Source organism: Herpailurus yagouaroundi, unplaced genomic scaffold (genome assembly GCF_014898765.1).
Source record: "Herpailurus yagouaroundi ecotype Mexico unplaced genomic scaffold, PumYag 253, whole genome shotgun sequence".
Classification (NCBI taxonomy): Eukaryota; Metazoa; Chordata; class Mammalia; order Carnivora; family Felidae; genus Herpailurus; species Herpailurus yagouaroundi.
Genome location: NW_024412470.1, coordinates 7,322,028 through 7,341,335, shown reverse-complemented (window position 1 = coordinate 7,341,335; position 19,308 = coordinate 7,322,028). Strand labels below are relative to the sequence as shown.

At 50.2% G+C, this 19,308-nt stretch overlaps 1 protein-coding gene across 2 annotated transcripts in view; it reads right to left on the bottom strand.

Annotated features, from left to right (window-relative positions):
- LMX1A (LIM homeobox transcription factor 1 alpha) overlaps nt 1-19,302 on the bottom strand; it is a 160,189-nt gene extending 140,887 nt beyond the window's left edge. Inside the window, exons 1-3 of one of the 2 annotated variants that reach the window (XM_040460940.1) lie at nt 19,233-19,302; nt 18,376-18,473; nt 15,862-16,048 (exon numbers count right to left, since the gene is read on the bottom strand). In XM_040460940.1, the coding sequence (XP_040316874.1) occupies nt 15,862-16,048; nt 18,376-18,451 (263 nt within the window). In that variant the 5' untranslated portion in view covers nt 18,452-18,473; nt 19,233-19,302. Of the gene's footprint in view, nt 1-15,861; nt 16,049-18,375; nt 18,474-18,972; nt 19,195-19,232 lie in introns of those variants that run through there. The other variant, XM_040460939.1, reaches the window with a different exon arrangement.
- Nucleotides 19,303-19,308: the final 6 nt, after the last annotated feature.

Sequence of the window (19,308 nt, the reverse complement as noted above, 5' to 3'; positions counted from 1 at the left end):
AAAGAAAGAAAGAAAGAAAGAAAGAAAGAAAGAAAGAAAGAAAGAAAAAGAAAACAGGAGATCCTATACGAAATAGGGCTTTAAAATTAGAAATAACCCTTGAGATAGAGGCTTCTAAATGCTGGCTCATCAACTAGGCTGTCAGTGAGGTACATGGAGACATGGCACTTAAGACAGGTGCCACCAACCTGGAAAGTGCCAGCCACTCACCCCTCGCTGCATCCCCAATGCAGACCCGACCCGCACATCCAGAACACTCACTGTGCACTGATGTCCACGGATTTGAAGCTTCCCCGTGGCTGTCAGCTCACTATTTATCCACTGATGCTGATGAGTCTGAGGACATGGGTTGGGTCCCCACAGAAACCAAAAAGGGGTGACTCTGTTCTCCCACCACAGGTTTACACCTGACTTGGTCCAGTGATCTCGCATATGCATATCCCCAGATATACAAGGGACAGTGTGTCACACACGTGTGTGTGTATTACTACCCCCCCCCAGAACAAGGGCAACTCAAGGGGCGCCTGGGTGGCTCAGTCGGTTAAGCGGCCGACTTGAGCTCAGGTCATGATCTCACGGTTCATGAGTTCGAGCCCCGCCTTGGGCTCTGTGCTGACAGCTCAGAGCCTGGATCCTGCTTCAGATTCTGTGTCTCCCTCTCTCTGTACCCCTCCCCGACTCGTGTTCTCTCTCTCTCTGTCTCTGAAGAATGAATAAACCTTAACAAAAAGAAAACAAAAGCAGAGGGGCAACGCAAAGCCCACGCTTCATGTTCAAGAAGGCCAAAAGTGACCGCTGAGAACAAAATGACCCCTTAAATACATATCTCTCCATTAGCTTCTCCTAAAAGCACTATTCAAACCTAGGAAAGAGTAAGTCCTCTCTGGACGGAAGACCACAGGCAGGACGTATTCTCCCTCCATCCTGTCCACAGAAATTGGCTCAACCTGGCAAAAAGTCAGGGATATGAGCTGCCTAGACGCCACAGCATGTGACTTTACTGCTGGTGGGTCTTACCATATTACAGGTAGTGTGAGCTTTGGAACCTTCTCTTCTCCCTGATTCACCGGCAGGATCAGGACAAAGCTGAATCACTGCATCGTAACAGTTCGACCCCTGCAACACTGTACATCATTAAATTTTTAAGGGAGCTCATTGGGGAAGTCCTGCAATCCTTTAATAATTGAGTTGAGGGAAAGGGGCCAGTGAGGAAGAGCATTCACCTGAGCTGATATTAACTAGGCTTGGCTACTAATGGCTTTCCAACAATCCCACGGTGTCCATTAAAAGAATGCAGTCCATTTGGCCCTTGCTCTTTAACTGTCAACAGGGAAATTGAAAAAATGATACATCATGAAGCATCGAAATTTGTATTGCAGCTCTCCACACCGTGTTCCCTTCTAGCAGTGAGGAGCTCGGTCTAAAACAAGCGCGGCAACCAGCTGACAAGCAGAAAAATTCATTCTATGAATCAGCTGAGTAGCTATGATATCAAATGACCTGTCACTGACTTTTCCCACCGAACTGACTGGCCACAGAGGCAGAGCTGTTGAAAAATACTCAGCTTCCTTGGTAGCATCAGTTTTAGTTTAGTCCTCTACTAAGTTGAGGGGTCTAGCCCCTCATGACCCTCACCTTTTCGTCCCTAAGGTCATAGGGGTGTGACAGCCCGAGACCTAAGGAACGATTGGTACCGAACCTTATACATTGCTCTCTCTCAAAAACGTTACCCGTCCCTCACTGCACACCTCAGACAGTTTGTGACCATGCTCCACGCGTCAGAGAGCTCAAAGTCAAGGCACTGGGGCAAACCGTAAAATTTCAAAGAGATCAAGTGATTTGCCCAGGCCCACCCAGCCAAAGGTAGGATTACGGCTCAAGGATTCTGGGGGCAAAAACCCACCGCTGTCTTCTAGCTCACTCTAGTCTCCAGTCTAAGTTAACACACCAACCAATCACATGAATGAGACCATGATCAGCGACGGCCAGGTGGAGAGACTGGGCCGCCATGGCCAACAAGGAGGACAGCGTCCCCATCCTGGATGCTCTTCTCTTCGGGTTTCTCCTGAGTATCAGCAAGCAAAGGCCCTTCAACTGCCAGGCATGTGGAGGGTCTAGGTGCCAAGCACAGATGCCCAGCTCCAGGCCTGGGGAGGCTTGCACACCTGTCCCGGGGAGCCAACCGCACGGAGCAGACCTTGGACCACACTGTAACCAAATGGAGTTCTGACTGATGAGGAGCGGAGACAGAGAAATGATAGATGAGGGAGGTTCACACTAAGACAACTCGTGTCTGAAAAAGAAGGACACAGGCTGGAGCCTCACTCGGCTCCCCCCTCAAGCGCATGAACCAGAGCGGCCTTGGGAAGGAAGCAACATGGGCAGCGGCGGTGGCTCCCCGAGGAGTGACAGAAAACAGACCCACCTTCTGTCGGCCTCTGTTCTGGGGTGTCACTTCCAGCTAATTCACAGAGAAGGGCACAAAAGGACAAAGGGAATCAATGGACGGAAAAGAGGAGAGTGGGGCCAGACACCATGCCCCACATGCATCCCTGCCCCTTTCCCAAGCTTCTCCTTTGTCAACTGGATGCCCCTCACTCTCCTGGGTCCCCAACCTCCTCCTTTTCCCAGCTAACCTCATCTTAGTCATCAAGGAGGCTCAAAACTAGCCCATCCTACAACATCTTCCCCTCATTCTAGCTCCACCCCACGTACTGCCTTTTTTTCCTTCTGATCCTTCTGCTGTCCACCTTCTCAGAAGAACTGGCCATATCACTCCCTTCAACTACTGTTTACTCTACAGCCCATTAAAATGTTGTCCCATCCCTTCTATGCCTCTGATGAAACTACTCTTTTTTTTTTTTTTCGAGAGAGAGAGAGAGAGAGAGAGAGAGAGAGAGAGAGAGCATGAGTGAGCAGGGGAGAGGCAGAGAGAGAGAGACAGAGACAGAGACAAAGAGAGAATCTCAAGCAGTCTCCACGCTCAGTGCAGAGCCTGGCACAAGGTTTGATCCCACCACCTTGGGATCATGACCTGAGCCAAAATCAAGAGTCGGACGACACTCAACCAACTGAGCCACCCAGGCGCCCCGAGAAACTACCCTTGATAAGGTTATCAATGACTGCCAATTCCAAGAGCAAACAGGCAGCCCTACTTTTGGAAAGTCCCCACCACTGCCCTGTCTTCTAAAACCCCACTCATTCTAGCATTCTTTCTTGCCTCTGCCATCCCACTACGGATAGGCTCCTTGAAACGCCAGTGGTCTTCTCATTCCGTGTGGCCTCCCCTTGGGCACTCCCCTCTTCTTGTGACTTATAGGATACTATATCCACAAGCCTGGTGTCCCTTGGTTCTGTATTACTATCTACCGGTCATCACCTCCTTGGTGCTGACCACAACTTGAAATATGCCCATTATTTATTGGTTTCTTGTCTGTCACCTCTTCCATGAAGCTCTGACAACACCCCCAAGGAAGTCACCCACTGATTAACTTATCCATGCAAACAACACATATTTGTCTAATGCCTACTCTGTGTCAAATACTGTGCAAGATGCTGGAGACATGGGAATTGAGAAACAAAACACGAAACAAAAACAGGAAGGTCCCTGCCCTCACAGAGTTTAAGACCCAGCGACGTAGACAGACAATAAAGCAACAAATAATATACTTCGTATTGTGATAAGCTCTACGAAGATAATGAATAGCACAGAGTAATGGAACCAAGGGGCTTAAGTTAGTTCTCTGTCCTACGGGCCACGCCTCTCTCGAAACAATCTTATTCTTCTCTTATGCATCTGTTTAATTTATGTCTCCAAACGGTCTCTGCTAGATTGTTAATACATCGGTGCTTCATTTTACTCACTTTTTACATACCTGTCACATAGAGGACTTTAATAAGTCTGTTTGATTAAGTGAATGAGTGATTTATTTAATTAATGAACCAACTGCTTATAACATTTCGTTTAATTTTCAATTTGAGAAATTCACATACAACTCGGTAAAATGCATGTAGTTACTCGTGTAGTACCTGAGCCCTCTCGTCTCATCGAATGCCAGTTTACAGAGATTAAATTCAGACATACATTCCATCCCTCTAAAAATCCTGGAACTAGTTTTAAATGAACCCAGTGTCAGCCCTGGCAAGTGAAATAATACCATACAGGAATATTTAATTTCCTTAAAGAGATTCCATGATCCCTGTTTTAATCCGGCCAGGCCAAGTAATAAGCAAGACGCAGTCAACAATTCTGAAAATCAGCCTCCTACCAGGACACAGCGGGATCTTTTCTAGCTGAGGCCGGGGCTTGCTTGAAAATACAACACAGTTCAGGAGAAACCTTGGAAGAGGGTTATCCAAGGAATGGATGGACAGCTGTTGGCTAGTCCCAATGGAAGTTATGTTTGGAAGGCTCCAGATTTGATATTTAACAGTTCTGCTGCCAAATGTGCAGACAGGCTCCCAGAACAAGCCACCAATAGCAAACTCTGGGAGCAGGAGAGAAGGAAAATGGATGCCTGTCTGCCTTTTTGTCATTCTTCGGGTGGGGAAGAAGAGCTAAGCTTAGAGTAAAATGGCAACCAATGCAGATGGGCCGGGCCAGGAAAGGATGGGGGCAGGACGGCTCTGTGTGTGTGGAGTTTGATAAACAGGAGTGATGGGTGTACCCTAGCAGCTTTCACACACACACACACACACACACACACAGGCAATCCCCAAATCCAGAAAACTTCCTTTAAAGCCAGGGAATCTATAAACAGCTGACCGTCAGAAGGCTGCCTGAAAGCTTCAGTATCTAGCAGGTGGGGACTTGTTTTCCAAGAGCTGGTTCAACAGGACAAACTGAGAACTGTGATCTCACTGGGGTGTGCACACCAGAATTCAAGCAGCAGATGGTGTGATTTAGAGGAAAGGCCATTGGACCAGGAGTCAGCGGCTGGGGACAGCATCCCAGCTTCCCTCTTTACCAACGGTGTGACCTTAGGCAAGCTCTTAAACCCTCTGAGCCTCAGTTTCCTCAGCTATAAAATGAAGGGGGAGAAAAAAAAAAAAAAAACACCTCTTCTTATCTAACTTTTAAAATTGTTGTGAGGTCCAGTAGAGATAATACACGTGAAGCCTCTTCCAAAATGTAACAGAAGGGGTTGTGCTCCTGGCCGGCTCAGTCAGTGGAGCGTGCGGTTCTAGATCTCAGGGTTGTGAGTTTGAGCCCTACGTTAGGTGTAGAGACTGCTTAAACATGAAAAAAATCTTAAAAAAGAAACAGAAAAGGATACACTTTTCGTAACACATCCCTTTATGGCACTTCCTATGAGAAAAACACTGACCTGCACGCTTTATAAATAATCCTAAATGACCCCATGAGGTTGGAACTATCATTATCACCATTTTAGAGAGAGAAAACAGGAACAGAGAAAGTTAAGACCCTTGCGCAAGGAAGGGGCTAGTGAGTTAACAGAGCAAGGATTTGATCCCAGATACCCTGTGTCCACAATCTATGCTCTTAGCCACTAATCCACACAGGGCTGTCCTGCACAGCTCCTGAGAATCTGTATTAATTGACTCATATTAAAAAAAAAAAAAATCAACAGTAATACCCAACTTGCATAGCTCTCTTTATTTTACCAAAAAGCTTTTCCTATTGTTTTTCTGATTTAATTACCACAATAACACTATGAGGTTGTTAGCGTCTTCCTTCATACAGATAAGGGCGTTGTGGCTTAGACATCTCTTGCCAGTAGGACATGTGTGCCCAATTATTCTTCCAGTAATGGAGGGAGCTGTGCAGTGGCCAAAGCAACCATAGCCACCTGTCCAACCCCTTCCATCTATGCATATGGACTTCTGAAATGCAGGACCCCAACCAACAGCAGAGCATGGAGAAAACAAAACCCAGAAGAAAAGGAGTGGGTGTGTAATCACAACCCAGCCTTACATACAGACAAACAGGACGGCGCCCTACAAAGTGTTACAGTATTTGCTTTCTGCCCAAAATTATCTCCATATACCGGTCCCGTTCTAGGACCTAAAATTCTACTGAAAGATAGTCATTCCTTTTTGAACGAACACCCTTCGAGTTAAAAAAGTATCTTTGAAAGAACACCACATTCTCATGTACATCCCAACGTGCATTATTTTATAATATCCTGCCCACTTTGACAGCCAAGACCAGGCTCTAGCCTGTACACAGGACAATATGAAATTGAAAAGGTCACAAGATGGGTTCACAGCACAAGATAGGCAAGAAGGAAAGACTGAGCTGAGATCCTGAAAATGGGCTTGTGTCACTAGTGCTCTGGTTGAATCTAGGGAGGCCAGGTGCACAGAGCCCCAAGGGAAAGAGAGACACAGGGACCAAGCAACACTCCTGCCAAAGAAATGCAAGGGAGGGTCTTCTGGAATGTTCTTCCCCTCTGGGTTTCCAAAGTATACCTCATGGCACTGCCGACTGGTTTTCATCTCGGAGGAGCTGTGCCCGTATCCCTGCGAAGATGGCGGCCATGACTGTCTGTGTGTACAAAGGAATCCCTGCTACAATGTGAGGAGGGGCAGGAGGAGAAGGGGTGAGAGGAGCCAGCAGCAGGGGAGGAAACTCTCGATGGTTATGTTAAAAAGGATTTGTTCCACTGTCAAAACCAGAAAGCTCTCCTCAAGAGCCAGCTTTAGGGAAGGAAGCCTGAAATGACAGAGAGGGGGTGGGTGTATTACGGAGGCTTGTTGGAAAAGAGGCTGAGGTAAAGGGGAGAGCATCGAGCAAAAGGCAGGTAGGGCCCTAAAAACCCACCTCTGAACTGTGGCGGTCCAGAAACTGGGCTCTGGCGTTTCTACTGGGTCCCAGAAAGAGGGCTCCCAAAGCCAGCCTCGTTCTCCAGGACGAGGGAAGTCCTTTCAATCTGGGCCATTGGAGCACTCATCCATCCTGGTTCTCCCCAGTGACTGGGAGAGGGGCCCAGTGGCTACCAGGCTCCTGAAAACTGTACAAGCCACGTCTTCTCCATTCACCTGCCCATTCCCCTCGTGGGGCCCCATCTTATCCCCAAAGACACCAACCTCCTCTCCAGCGTGGAGCTGGGGGCCCCAGGCCAAGCTGGCATCGGCTCATACTTAGTTAGGTTCAGGCTATTCGAGTACTCAAACAAAGACATATTTGGACCCTCCTGCAGAGAGAGAGGGGACCGTTTCTGGGCCCAGAGGGAGCTGCCCTTGATCTGCTGCACAGTGAATGACAACAATGTGAAGAATGAAAATATGGTTTGGGGGGATAGTCCCCAGGAGCCCAACATTTTGGTATTTAAAGGAACTTTAATGAGCTTAAGAGGCTAATCTGGAGTTCAGGAGGGGGTGTTTTGTTTTGTTTTGTTTTCAAAAATCCTTTTAAAGGTTCCTGAGGCTCCATAGGGAGGAGGCACCACAACTGTGAGTCAAGGCGTGGCTGTGGTGTAGCTGAAGGGCCATAGATCTGGAGAGGGGGCTTCGGGAAAGATCCGTCCCCACGGCAGCAGCAGCAGAACCTGGTGCTCAAGAGATAAAGGATGCTTCCTTCCAGGCTGGAGAAGCGCCACGTGCAGAGAAACAGAAAGAAGCAGACGAGGGGCGGTGCTTGTACCTCCTATCACAATCCTAACCGGCTTCTCTCTGACCCGCCAAAAACATCCATTTAGAGTGCCAGGGCATAAGGCGGCATCCACGGAGGCACCAGGCACACTCAGCAGATGGTCAGGGGCCCCTAAATGGTCACCCAAAGAGCAATGGTCATGGGATCATGCAAACCTGAGGGTTACGCCCCTTGCCAACTACTGAGCTGAGCCCTGGTCCGTAACTGGGTGGCCGTGTGATAGGACTAGGACTTTTATGTCCAGAAGACTGATTACTTTCCTCCAAGTGAGCAAATCAAAAGAGGACTAATGGTCCATAAGGGTGGCCTGGGGGTTGGGGGGGGGGGAGAAAAAAATGAGGCAGTTGATGAGATGGTATTTAAGTAATATCTGATGCTAGCAAGAGTCAAGTTACTAGAATTCCACAGGGCATAGGGGAGTGAGGGGGAGGCAGGATGGGACGGGGCCAGATGTGAACGCTAGATAGAGCATGCGGCCCAATCCCAGCAATGCTGGATGCTACAGATATTTGTTACATGCACAGAGTTTAATTGGGCCTGTCAGGCAAGGTAGGCCGATCCATAGTGGCCAGGCATCTATCAGGGCTGGTCCGTGATAGGATAATAATGATAAAACGCAAACCTAATAGGGTGGGGAGACACTGGAGTCAGAAAAGCCAGACATATTTGCTGTTATCCAAAAATAGGATCCCCCAAACTAGAATCTCGAAAGGCTGGGAGAGACCAAACTAACTCCTTCGCGGAGCTTTAGCTCAAGGACTAGGAAAAGCACGGTCCGTTTTGTATTTTTAGTTGTTACGACACGATGGTGCGCTCATGGGGAATCTGGCAATGGTTTCCTTCTCTTCTGGCTAATCCAAGCAGGCCAGCCGGGCTCCACAGGTGACTCAGCTGCCCTGGTTCACCACCGAGGAGAACAGCACAGAGGTAGGTTTTCAAAATCTTTTCTAACTACCCAGATGGGGTTATTTGTGATGGGACTAGGCAGACACACAAGGTGGGAAGCCAATGCAGGGCCCCGGTTTGATTCCTTCCATAACGTCCTCACTAATACTTCAGTGTTTCTGCCACATTCCAATTGAATCGGCTGTCTAATGCCAAAAGAAACTTAATCCCTACCCTAAGTCTCATTTTATTTATTTTCAGGAGTGTGAAAACAAACATGTAGCAAGATTACGGTGTTTACACCTCCTTTTTAGCCGATACAGATCTAATCCTCCTGCTAATTAATGCCAGGGCCACAGCAATTTTATTAATTTCGTCTTGGTTAAAAATATAGAGACAGATAATTGTGCTTGACTAAAATAACAATTTGACATTTGGAAGGTGTTCGCTTCATTTCAGCAAGACAGTTGGCTGAGTGTCATTTAATATATGACAAAGAGACACAAAACGGCAGCCGACACTGGGCAGCAGTAACGTAACTAATTCTAATTGTGATAAACTGATGAAAGCGTCCCACCTCATGCTAGTCAAAAAGACTAAGGAGGTGGGGCGCCTGGGTGGCTCAGTTGGTTCAGCGACAGACTTCGGCTCAGATCACGATCTCACGGTTTGTGAGTTCGAGCCCCGCGTCAGGCTCTGTGCTGACAGCTCAGAGCCTGGAGCCTGCTTCGGATTCTGTGTCTCCCCCTCTCTCTGCCCCTTCCCTGCTCACGCTCTGCGTCTCTCTGTCTGTCAATAATAAATAAATGTTAAAAAAGAAAACTTAAAAAAAAAAAAAAAAAAAGACAAAGGAGGCACTGTAAATCCTAAGGTGCACCAAGCCAGTTTTCCTGTAGGTTCCAGCAAAACAGGCACACAGGAGGTAAGGGCCTCTTTTCTCTGCCCTCCAATGAGATCAGAACCGTTTCTACATTTTGCTCCTGAAATCACCAACTTTCCCAAACCAGATCTGAAAGGGCTGCAGCCAATAGTGCTGTCCTACACGTCACTAAGAGACTTACAGAAAAACCCAGGTATTCCTAGGGGGGAGAAAAAGAGGAGCCTCTTGCTCTGTGCAGAGAGTGAGAGGGGCACTTCCAGCCCAGAAGCCCCCAGTCCTCTCATCGCAGCCCGCAAGTGTCTTCCTAAGAACCTCCCTCTGAAGACACAGAAGGGCACTGCAAAATCCACCTTGGAAAGATATAAAAAGAAAAGCAAAGAAAAGCAAAGAAAAGCAAAGAAAAGCAAAGAAAAGCAAAGAAAAGAAAAGAAAGGAAAAGAAAAGAAAAGAAAAAAGAAAAGAAAAGAAACGCGCTAAAATACGGCTGATTTCGGGGCGCCTGGGTGGCGCAGTCGGTTAAGCGTCCGACTTCAGCCAGGTCACGATCTCGCGGTCCGTGAGTTCGAGCCCCGCATCAGGCTCTGGGCTGATGGCCTGGAGCCTGTTTCCGATTCTGTGTCTCCCTCTCTCTCTGCCCCTCCCCCGTTCATGCTCTGTCTCTCTCTGTCCCAAAAATAAATAAACGTTGAAAAAAAAAAATTTTTAAATACGGCTGATTTCATAGTTATGGCAGAAATTATTTTTTTTGTTTCTTTTTTTAATGTTTATTTTTGAGAGACAGAGACAGAGCACAAGGGAGAAGGGGCAGAGAGAGAGGGAGACACAGAATCCGAAGCAGGCTCCAGGCTGTGAGCTGTCAGCACAGAGCCCGATGTGGGGCTCAAACTCATGAACCGTGAGATCATGACCTGAGACGAAGTCAGACGCTCAACCGACTGAGCCACCCAGACACCACCCCCAGATATTATTTTTAATATTGTTTAAGTTTATTTCTTTATTTCAAAAGAGACAGAGACAGTATGAGTCGGGGAGGGGCAGAGAGACAGGATCCCAAGCAGGTTCCATGCTGCCAGCCCAGAGCCTGAAGAGGGGTGGGGAGGGCTCGAACTCACGAACCTGTGAGATCATGACCTGAGCCAAAACCAAGAGTCAGATGCTCAACTGACTGAGCCACCCAGGCGCCCCACAGCAGAAATTATTTTCAAATCTTTCCATGTGATTGCACATTTTTTTCCTAGTGTTGTACAAGTATACCTAACAATCAAGTTAACGGGATTCAGTATGGGTGTTATTTTGCACTTGATATGATTCAACAATGGCATTTTGCACATGCATTTACTCTAAGAAGCTTCAACAAAGTTCTGACAACATAACGAGCATTTTAAATCCTCATCTCTTTGCTCACTTCTAAACACTGTGACCCAAATAATTTCTTTGACCGTAAAAAATCATAGGCTGATAATTTAAGAAATGGAATCGTTCTCGTTAGAGAAACAGGCACCTGCTCATTATCTCCAAAGCGATGTTTCCCGAATTAAAAAGCAACGATGACGAGGCCGCTCCAAAATCAGTCATGGGATCTTGGTTAACACAAAGGTTAGAAATAAGAAAAATGAAACCGAAAAGCAAGGCAAGCAATGAACTTTCAGGAAAGCTCTTGTCCCTAAAATCTGAAAGCAAAAGCAATTCCTTGCCCAGGTGGATGACAAAAGTCCCAGGACTCCAGAGTGAGTAGAACTGGATCGGATAAATAACTTTTTATAATGTGCTCCACGCACTTAAGGATCAAAAAAAGAATGCCATAACCTACTCTGAAAAGCAATGTTCATATCTAATTCCCAGAATACTATTAATATCTACTTGTGCCGTCTAATTTTATTTCAAAATGTTAGGTCTTAGATTCCAAGGAAGTCCTACCCAGGGACCAATACATATAAAAAGAGAAAACACCTCTAAGCAAGGACTGTTTCCAATCACCCTTGAAATAAAAAAAAAGAGATTACGCGGCCTGTACCAACACATACCACAGCCCATGGACGGTGCTTATCCCGAGCTAAAACCGCCCTGCAATTTAATGCAGACATCAATTTATTACCTCGCTGTGTTTGATTTTTATATTCCTTATATTTTATTATGCCAGGAGTGGGGCCAACAAAAGATAAAGTGCGGACAAAAAAAAAAAAAAAAAAAAACCCTAACAATTGCCTCTGTAATTTCATCGGTAGGTTCCTTTTATGAGGAACCGCATGCCCAATTTTGATCTCCAAGTAATGTCCCAGTAATAAAACCACACTAATTCTCCTCCCTACACACACACACACATCCTACGCTACCTTGATAAAATGCAGAATTAGTTCATTACTGGTCCTAATAGAGCTCATTACCTCAGCCATTTTTTTTTTCCTGAGGACCTGCCAATCAGCAGGTCGAAGGCAAGGTACGGGGAAAGCTCTAAACGTGATATCCACTTTGTCCCATTTCAGTCCCTGTCTTCAGAAAATTGGTCTGCTCCACAAGAAAGGGGAGAAAACATGGCGCGGCCCTCTGAGGAAAGGTCTCCCAAGGCCTGGGATTTGCTGACATGCGAGGAGTTGCGATGTTATGAGAACAGCTCTGATGACAGCAGCTATCCCACACTGCTCCTAGGATGTCCAGAACAATCTAAGGGATAATGATAAACTTCATATGTGAGAGGAGAGGGCCCCGGCTGACGCACCGAGCTGCCAGGCACATGAAAGAAACAATATAAACTTGATTTAAATGTGGGATCCCTTCCAGAAGGCTTAATTATCTATTGTATTACCACATTCCCGTGATTCAGCAGCCTCTTCTGTCTCCAGCTAAAGTCCAACTACACTATTTGTTTGGAACAAATTCAGGGAAAACTCCAAACTACCCAGATCATAGAGGACTCAGTTAAATAGGGAACAACAGTTATATAAATAGAAGTCCCCTAGGCTGGAAAATATTTTGGTTGTCTGCTAACTTTCAGGAACGCTGAAAACAGTTGAATTCAGTTTTTAAACGTCCACACCTATAGAGTACCCTTGTGTTTTATATTGCTTAGTACAGCTGTACCAATTCTCCCAATGTATTTGTTTTGGATGATCAGAAGATAAATGATTCCTAAGGGTGTCATAACGTATGAGACAAATATTTAGCAAAACATCCCGAAGTTTTAAATGAATGGCTGTGTCTAAGGTTGCCATTGTCAATTCCATTTTTTTTTTTTTAATTAGACAAATTTGGTGTTTGACACCAAGAAGGTGTAACAGCTAGTTGACAGGGTAGAATTTTCACTTTCTAGCTGGCCACCTGACATCGAGAAGAGGGGGGCTCATAATTCAAATGCAAAACTGCCCCACAGCCAGAAATGCACAAATGGCCAAAATAAATATAATAAACTCGCTTTAATATTATGTCTGTGACCTTCACTGAAGACTGCACGTGAGCTATACGTACACGCTTTCATTTTAAGGTGTAGGAAAAGCACTCAAACTTGGTGGATTTGGAGAGCAGGGCACTGCCCGATCTGTGTTTTTATGACCTGCTTCCTCGCTGACCCCCCATGCTGTCCCACCACCTCTGTCCCGTCTCATTTTCCTCCCCGATGGCCCAAAAGGGCAAAGCTGTTTTTAAGTATCTATTTATTAAAGAGGAAAAGTGCTCTCTCTGTGACTGTCTCGCGAGGAGCATCTGAAACGGAATGGTCCCTCTGGAGGATAAAGATCTGGTCGTGCCAGAGAGCTTCTAGGCAACACCTAGTCTGCACTTAGGAGAGGCTTCTGGGAAAGTTGATAGAATACAGAAGGCCAAAGGGCTGGGCTGCAAGCCCCCTGAAGGCAGCTCTGAGATCCGATCTCAGAGCCTCTCACCACCGAGGCAGCCGGGGGCCTTACCTAGTGAAGCCTGAAAACAGCTTGCTGAATAAAGGACTTTGTCTTGAGCCACATTCTGAAACAAATACACCAACCTCTTCCCTCTCCTACAGCAACTACCCTGCGTGCGAATGCCATTCAGATCATCAGACATGTTAAAACCCCATTTTGTTGGAAAAAGAAAAGAAAAGAAAAAAGCGAAAGAAAGAAAAGAAAAGAAATTGAGGGGGAGGCACAGACCAGTGCTGATAGCGTGCCGTGAGTTAAAGAGTACAAGCAACCCCGCTCTGACGTCTGTGTTTCCGGAAACTATGTTAAAATTAAAATGAAAATCCCTCGTCGTAACACCAACGTCTCTCCGAACAATGCAGCTCGCACCCCTTTACAAAATCTCCTTGGTTCTGGCCAACAGCTGGCAGGCTGATCCCTGCAATTTTCCCTTTGCAGAAATAGCTGTGAGGGGAGAACTGACCCTAGTGGGCTAATAAGCCCAAACGGAGGCCAAACCTGGGGGCTGAAATGGGAGGGACATTGTTGTGTTAAGTACTTTACAACAACTGTTTCTTCCCCTCTTGACACAGCCTGACTTCCTTAAAGAAGATCTGACTGGCCAGACAGCTGTGTTGACCCTTAGGCCTTCTTTGATTCGTGATTTTTTTTTTTTAACAAACAGAATAGAAATTCACAACCCAAATCCTTCCCTAAGCTCCAATACTCTTGAGTTCGCTAGTGTTGTGCCTGAAGGATGTGGACATTTCAGTAATCTATAAGCAGAAAGATAAAGATTGGGTCTACACAATCCCAAAACCTTTAGATGAAAAGCAAGATGCGGGGGGCGCGGGGCGGGGGGAATCCAGCAATGCACCAGAAGCTTTATCCAAAGGTGATACTTGAAGTTCTGTGGGCAAAATCTGCTTAATTCCCCAAAAATTGCACTTTTCACTCAGACACCCTGGCAGCAAACAGACAACCAAGAACAGATACAGGCATGTCTTCTTTAAAAAATGTTAACCATAATTACCACTTTGTAAAGTGGTCCGTGTGTTTTCATTTCTTTATACGTTTCTGGATTGTCCAAGTCGCCCCACATCGAACATGTCTTCTTTGTAGGGCTAACAAACGTCAAGTTATCTTTCCAAGCATGAATGCCCAGTACCCTTTCCGCGTGAGGGTGAAATTCAAATGTACCACGGCAAAGGAGCACCGGGAGGCAGAAAAAACACTGTGTGTGTGTGTGTGGTCACTGGGTATAAACGCGTTGCCAGTTTTTGGTAAACCTCATAGCCCAGGAAACACTGGAGGGAAAAAAAAAGATTTGTGTTCGTTCTCAACGTTTTGTCGTTGTTGCGTGGAGATTTCTGCACAGCCCCCCTCACTGCGTTTTTAACAACAGGATAGTCACTGCACTTCATGCACACTGCCCCTCCCTTGATTATCCTCAGTGGTGCGGGCCCCTTTTATGCGCCAGTAACGAGTGCGGAATTTTCTGCGCGCACGCGCATCCGCTCACTCACAGATACCAATCCTAGTGTGCAAAAACAGAGGCCTGCGTTTCAGCGGCTTTGCGTTCCTCCGATGCAGCCCTGCGCAGCTTTGAGAAGTCAGTGTCCCCATGAACTAGCCACTGTGACAAGGCCAAGTAGTTCCCTCTCCACGGACCCACTCAGCAACTCCGGGCCTGCCTGGTGAGAACCAGGAAATCCTTCTAACTCCCTCTTCCCTGCCGCATCCAGGCTTTAGGCATTACAGAAATCTAGGTTCAAAATAATTTACTTTCTTAAATACCTGCCGCCTAACTCTCCTCAAAACACACCAGAACGTTCCCGTGGGCAGGAGAGAACTGAATCGCTGCAAGGCTGCAATCCACACCCACAAGGGAATTAGTGGGGGGAGGGGGGCGGAGATGCGGGACCTAGGAGGGCGCCTCAAATCAGGCCCCGCTTCTGGCCTAACTGCCCCTGCGCCCCAGAGTTTTTGAGAACCGGGGCCGGGAGGGTCGGGGACAGTGAGAGAAGAGGCACGCAGGGTGGGCTGCGCGGAGCTCAGAGGGACGGCAGCGCCCTGAGCCCAATCTGTCGGGACCGCCAGCGGACAAAGCCGAGCGGGTAACGCGCGCCGCGCGGGGCACGGAAGCCGCGGGAGCATCCGGGGAGCACCGGATGAACACCGCTCTCCCGAATTTCGCGGGCGGCGCGGACACGCGGGTGAGGCGGCGTGGGAACCCGCGCGGAGACCTGAGCTCCTGGCAGCCCCCGGGGGCACCCCGGTGAAGGGGAGTGACGGGAACAGGCTTCGTGGGGTGGGAGCCCCCACGGAGGTGCGTCAAGTCGGAGTCGGAGCCCGCGAGGCCTGCAAACCCGGCGAGCACACGGTGGAGGGAGCCGTCGCTCGCGCCCCCGCGGCCCGGTGGCTGGGCGCCCGACGCGCTGCCCCGCGGCCGCGGGGCGTGTACAACAAGCTGGGGGTGGATGGGATTTCTGCGCCTCCGGGGGTGCGGGCGCCTCTCCAGCCTCCTGGCAGCGGATGGGGGTAAAGGAGGCCCGAGGCTCCCGTGCCGGCTGGTGTCTGTCTGGGGGGCGCGCTCCGGCGGCGCGGACACTTACTTCTCGTAGTCATACTTGCAGTAGAGCTTCTTGTCCCGGTAGAAGCAGGTGGTCTCCAGGGGCTCTTTGCAGGAGGCGCACTGCACGCACTGCTCATGCCAGAAGCTGTCGTTGAGCCGCAGCAGAAACCTGTCCGAGATGACCCGTTGACAGCCCTCGCAGACAGACTTGGGGCTCACCGCTCTGCCTACAGCAGCAATAGACGTTCGCGGGTCAACCGCGCCGGCCCAGCATCCCGGCCAAAGGCGGCCGGGACGGGCTCCCATCACTGATCACTCCACACCCGCCGATTTCCCCCGCGTCCCCCACCCTGCGAAGCCCCCTGCTAAATCCACTAAAGCGAGTTGTGGAGAACAGAGGAAAATCACACCGAGTGTTGTTTCTGATAAACGGCGACTCCATGGGAAGGTTCCAATTCTCCGGGGTTGGGGGCGCGAATCAGTAAGCGGCCTCAAAGATCAAACCTGCCCAGGTGGTCGCGGAAATGTGCGCGCATCCAGTAAAATTAGACCGCAAATACAGTTGCGCTCCCAGGTTTATCAGGTGAGTACGAAGCCACTCACTGGGCTGGTCTCTTTCGACAATGATTAAAACGAAGAGTCTCTAAAAAAGAATTGGGGGGACTGGTTTTGCCTTCTGCTAAAACGCAATTCTCTTCTATGTTTTGGGGGAAAATTTTAAGGTTTTTTATTTTCTTCCTAAAAAGTATCATTCGTGGAGAAAAATGCGATCTCCCTCCAGGCAAACTCAGTATTGTTCGAAGCAATGAACCCCAGACTTCTGCGTCTTGGCTGAAACAAACTTCAGAGGGGTTTGTATATATAATTGTATATATGTGTGTATACGTATATACATGTATATTACATATATGTACACATACACACACACATATGTAATTAAGAAGCATCAAAATAGTAGGGAAAAGGGAGGAAGGACGCAGGGCGCGGAGATGCCACGGGAGTTCCGGGGATGGGGGTGCTGGGCTGCGGCGGGAGCGGGCGACACCCACCCCAAACCCGCTCCGCGTGCACAGGGAATCCTCTCTACCCTACCCCCTTGGACTTTTGCCTGTTTGGTTCCTTTCTTTTGCTGGGTAGGGAGTGCACTTCTTTAGGATGGAGGAACGCTTAGCCGCCTTTGTCGGCACATTTCACAGCTATTTAAAGAAGGCCTTGTCCCCTGGTAACAATACTCCTGCGCGTGGTGTCCCAAAGGGCCTGACCCTTCCCCATTTCCTTGCTACACTCCTGTCGCTTTTCCCTTGGGGGATCCTGCCACCAGTTCCTGAGTCGAGCCAGTCGCGTTGGGGCAGGGCAGGGAGGGCTAAGAAAAGTAGCGAGATAGTTCTCAACTGTAAAATGGTCTATTCTTTCTGCCCTGTCTCGGCATTCAGGGCCAGGACCCGGACGTTGGGAGCCGCCGTGAACCGGGAGGGGCGAATCCCTCCCCTGCGAGCCGCGACGCCCGCTGTAGGTACAAAGTCGCCCGCGCTAGGTGCCAGGGCAATGCCAGCTCTGCAACCCCCCCCCCCCATCCCCGCACTCTTCCGACGCTGTACGGAGCCGAGAAGTTTCCGCAAGCGCGGTTGAAAGAGGGGAGCGCAGCGCGCGTGATTTCGTTTCATCTGGGGAGTAGGGAGAACTCCTTTCTGGATTTGGTTTCTCCAGGCGAACTGCCTCCTCGCCTTCACCCCGCGGTAGCGGTTCCGAGTGAGGGAAAGAGGCAAGAGGTTTAAATGACAGAACGAAAATCTCTCCCGCTGAAAGGTTAAAACACCCGCGACCCACACCTGAAAAACACCAAGGTCTGGGTGAGAGGCGGGGTTGAGAATCCTTGGCCTCAGATCAGCCAGACCCTCGCGTGCAGACACCCTTTTGAGGCCCTTGGCTCGCAGCTCCTCCGCGGTCTCAGCGAAGGGATTGGGGAGGCGGGGGGGGGGGGGGGGGCGCAAGAGGGGGAACCCGCCGGCCTCGAGGTCCGGCTCCAGTTAATTAAAACCGAGGCGAGGGTCCTGTGGCGCGGGCTAATCCCCGCGCTGCGCTGCCCACCGGCCTGGAAAAGCCTTTGGGCCGTGCCCGAGGCTGAGGACTGGGGCTGGAGTCGGTGGGGACCAGAAGCCGCCTCGAACTTGGGCGCTCCGAGCCTCGGGTTTCCTTTGCTCGCCCTTAGGCCTCGGAGAAGCGCACGGCGTTTATGAGATGTCGATCAGCTCCGTGATTAAAAATCCATCCCCGGGTATCTTTAATCACTTGCCACTCACGCCCGCGAGCGATCTCGCCCGCCCCTCGCGGCTTTGGGGAATTCGGTGGCCCGCGCGTGAGGCCTGGGGCGGCTCGTCGGTTTGGGGTGGGAAGGACCCGAAGGGACAGACGGACGGACGGACGGACGGACGGAGCGTGGGCGCAACTGAGCGCCGAACGCGGGGCGCTGGCTCCCCGTTCCGGAAAGCTGGGCTGCAGAGCTGGGGCCCGGGGGAAAGAGGGTGCACCCGGGGCACACGGCCTGAACACTCACCCAGCAGCGAAGAAAAGGACGCCGAAGTCTCGATGGCGCTTTGGAAGTTCTCCTCCATCTTCAGGCCGTCCAGCATGTTCGGGCCGGGCCGGGAGGACCTGTAGAGGAGAGGAAACGGTGCTCCTGGGGTCCGCGCCCTCTGGGACCGGGAGCCCGCAGCAGCGGCACTCCTGGGAAAGGACGCAGGGAGTGTCCAGGGTCACCAGAATGAGCCGAGAGGGTAGAGTCCAGCCAAGAGAAACGTGGGGAGGGAGGAGAGAGACGAGTCACCGCGAACTGCTCTGACTGATCTGAGTTCACTTGAAGTCAACGCGTTTTGTACTTAGACCTCCGCCCCCCGACTGCGCTTCTCCTTCCCTTGCCCCCCCCCCCCCCCCCCCCCCCCCACCCCGTCCCCAGCCCCCGGTTTCCCATCCCGAGTCCGACTCCGCCCCAACCTATACGAATGAGGGCCCCAGGGACAGCTCTGCGGGAACCCGGCGACGTGGGGAGACGGGGAATAAAAGGGGTGGGTGTTCCCCTCGCGGGGCCGGGCCCAGGCACGCGGGACTGCGAGGTGAACCGCCCGCGCCCGGCCCGGCCCGGGGCGTCCCTCACCTGCCCCGGCCCAGGAGGGGCCGAGAGAGCGAGCCGGAGCGCGCCCGCCTGCTCGCCGACCCCGGGCGCGGAGAGCCGCTGGGGGCGCGCGGGGCGGTCCTCCCGCCGGTCGGCTGGTGCCGGGAACGTCTGCAGGAGCGAAGAAGTCGCCTCGGGGAGGAGCCGCGGCTGGCCCTGCTCACTCTTGGATGCATTTCAAATCAACTTTCCGAAACACGCCCGCCCGAGCCGGGAGCCCAGGAACGCGCAGCCCTCCTTACCTGGTGGGCGAGCTCGCTCCCCGCCGCAGGGGCGGGAGGAAGCGGCCGGGCGCCGCGGGGAGCTCCGGCCGGGGGA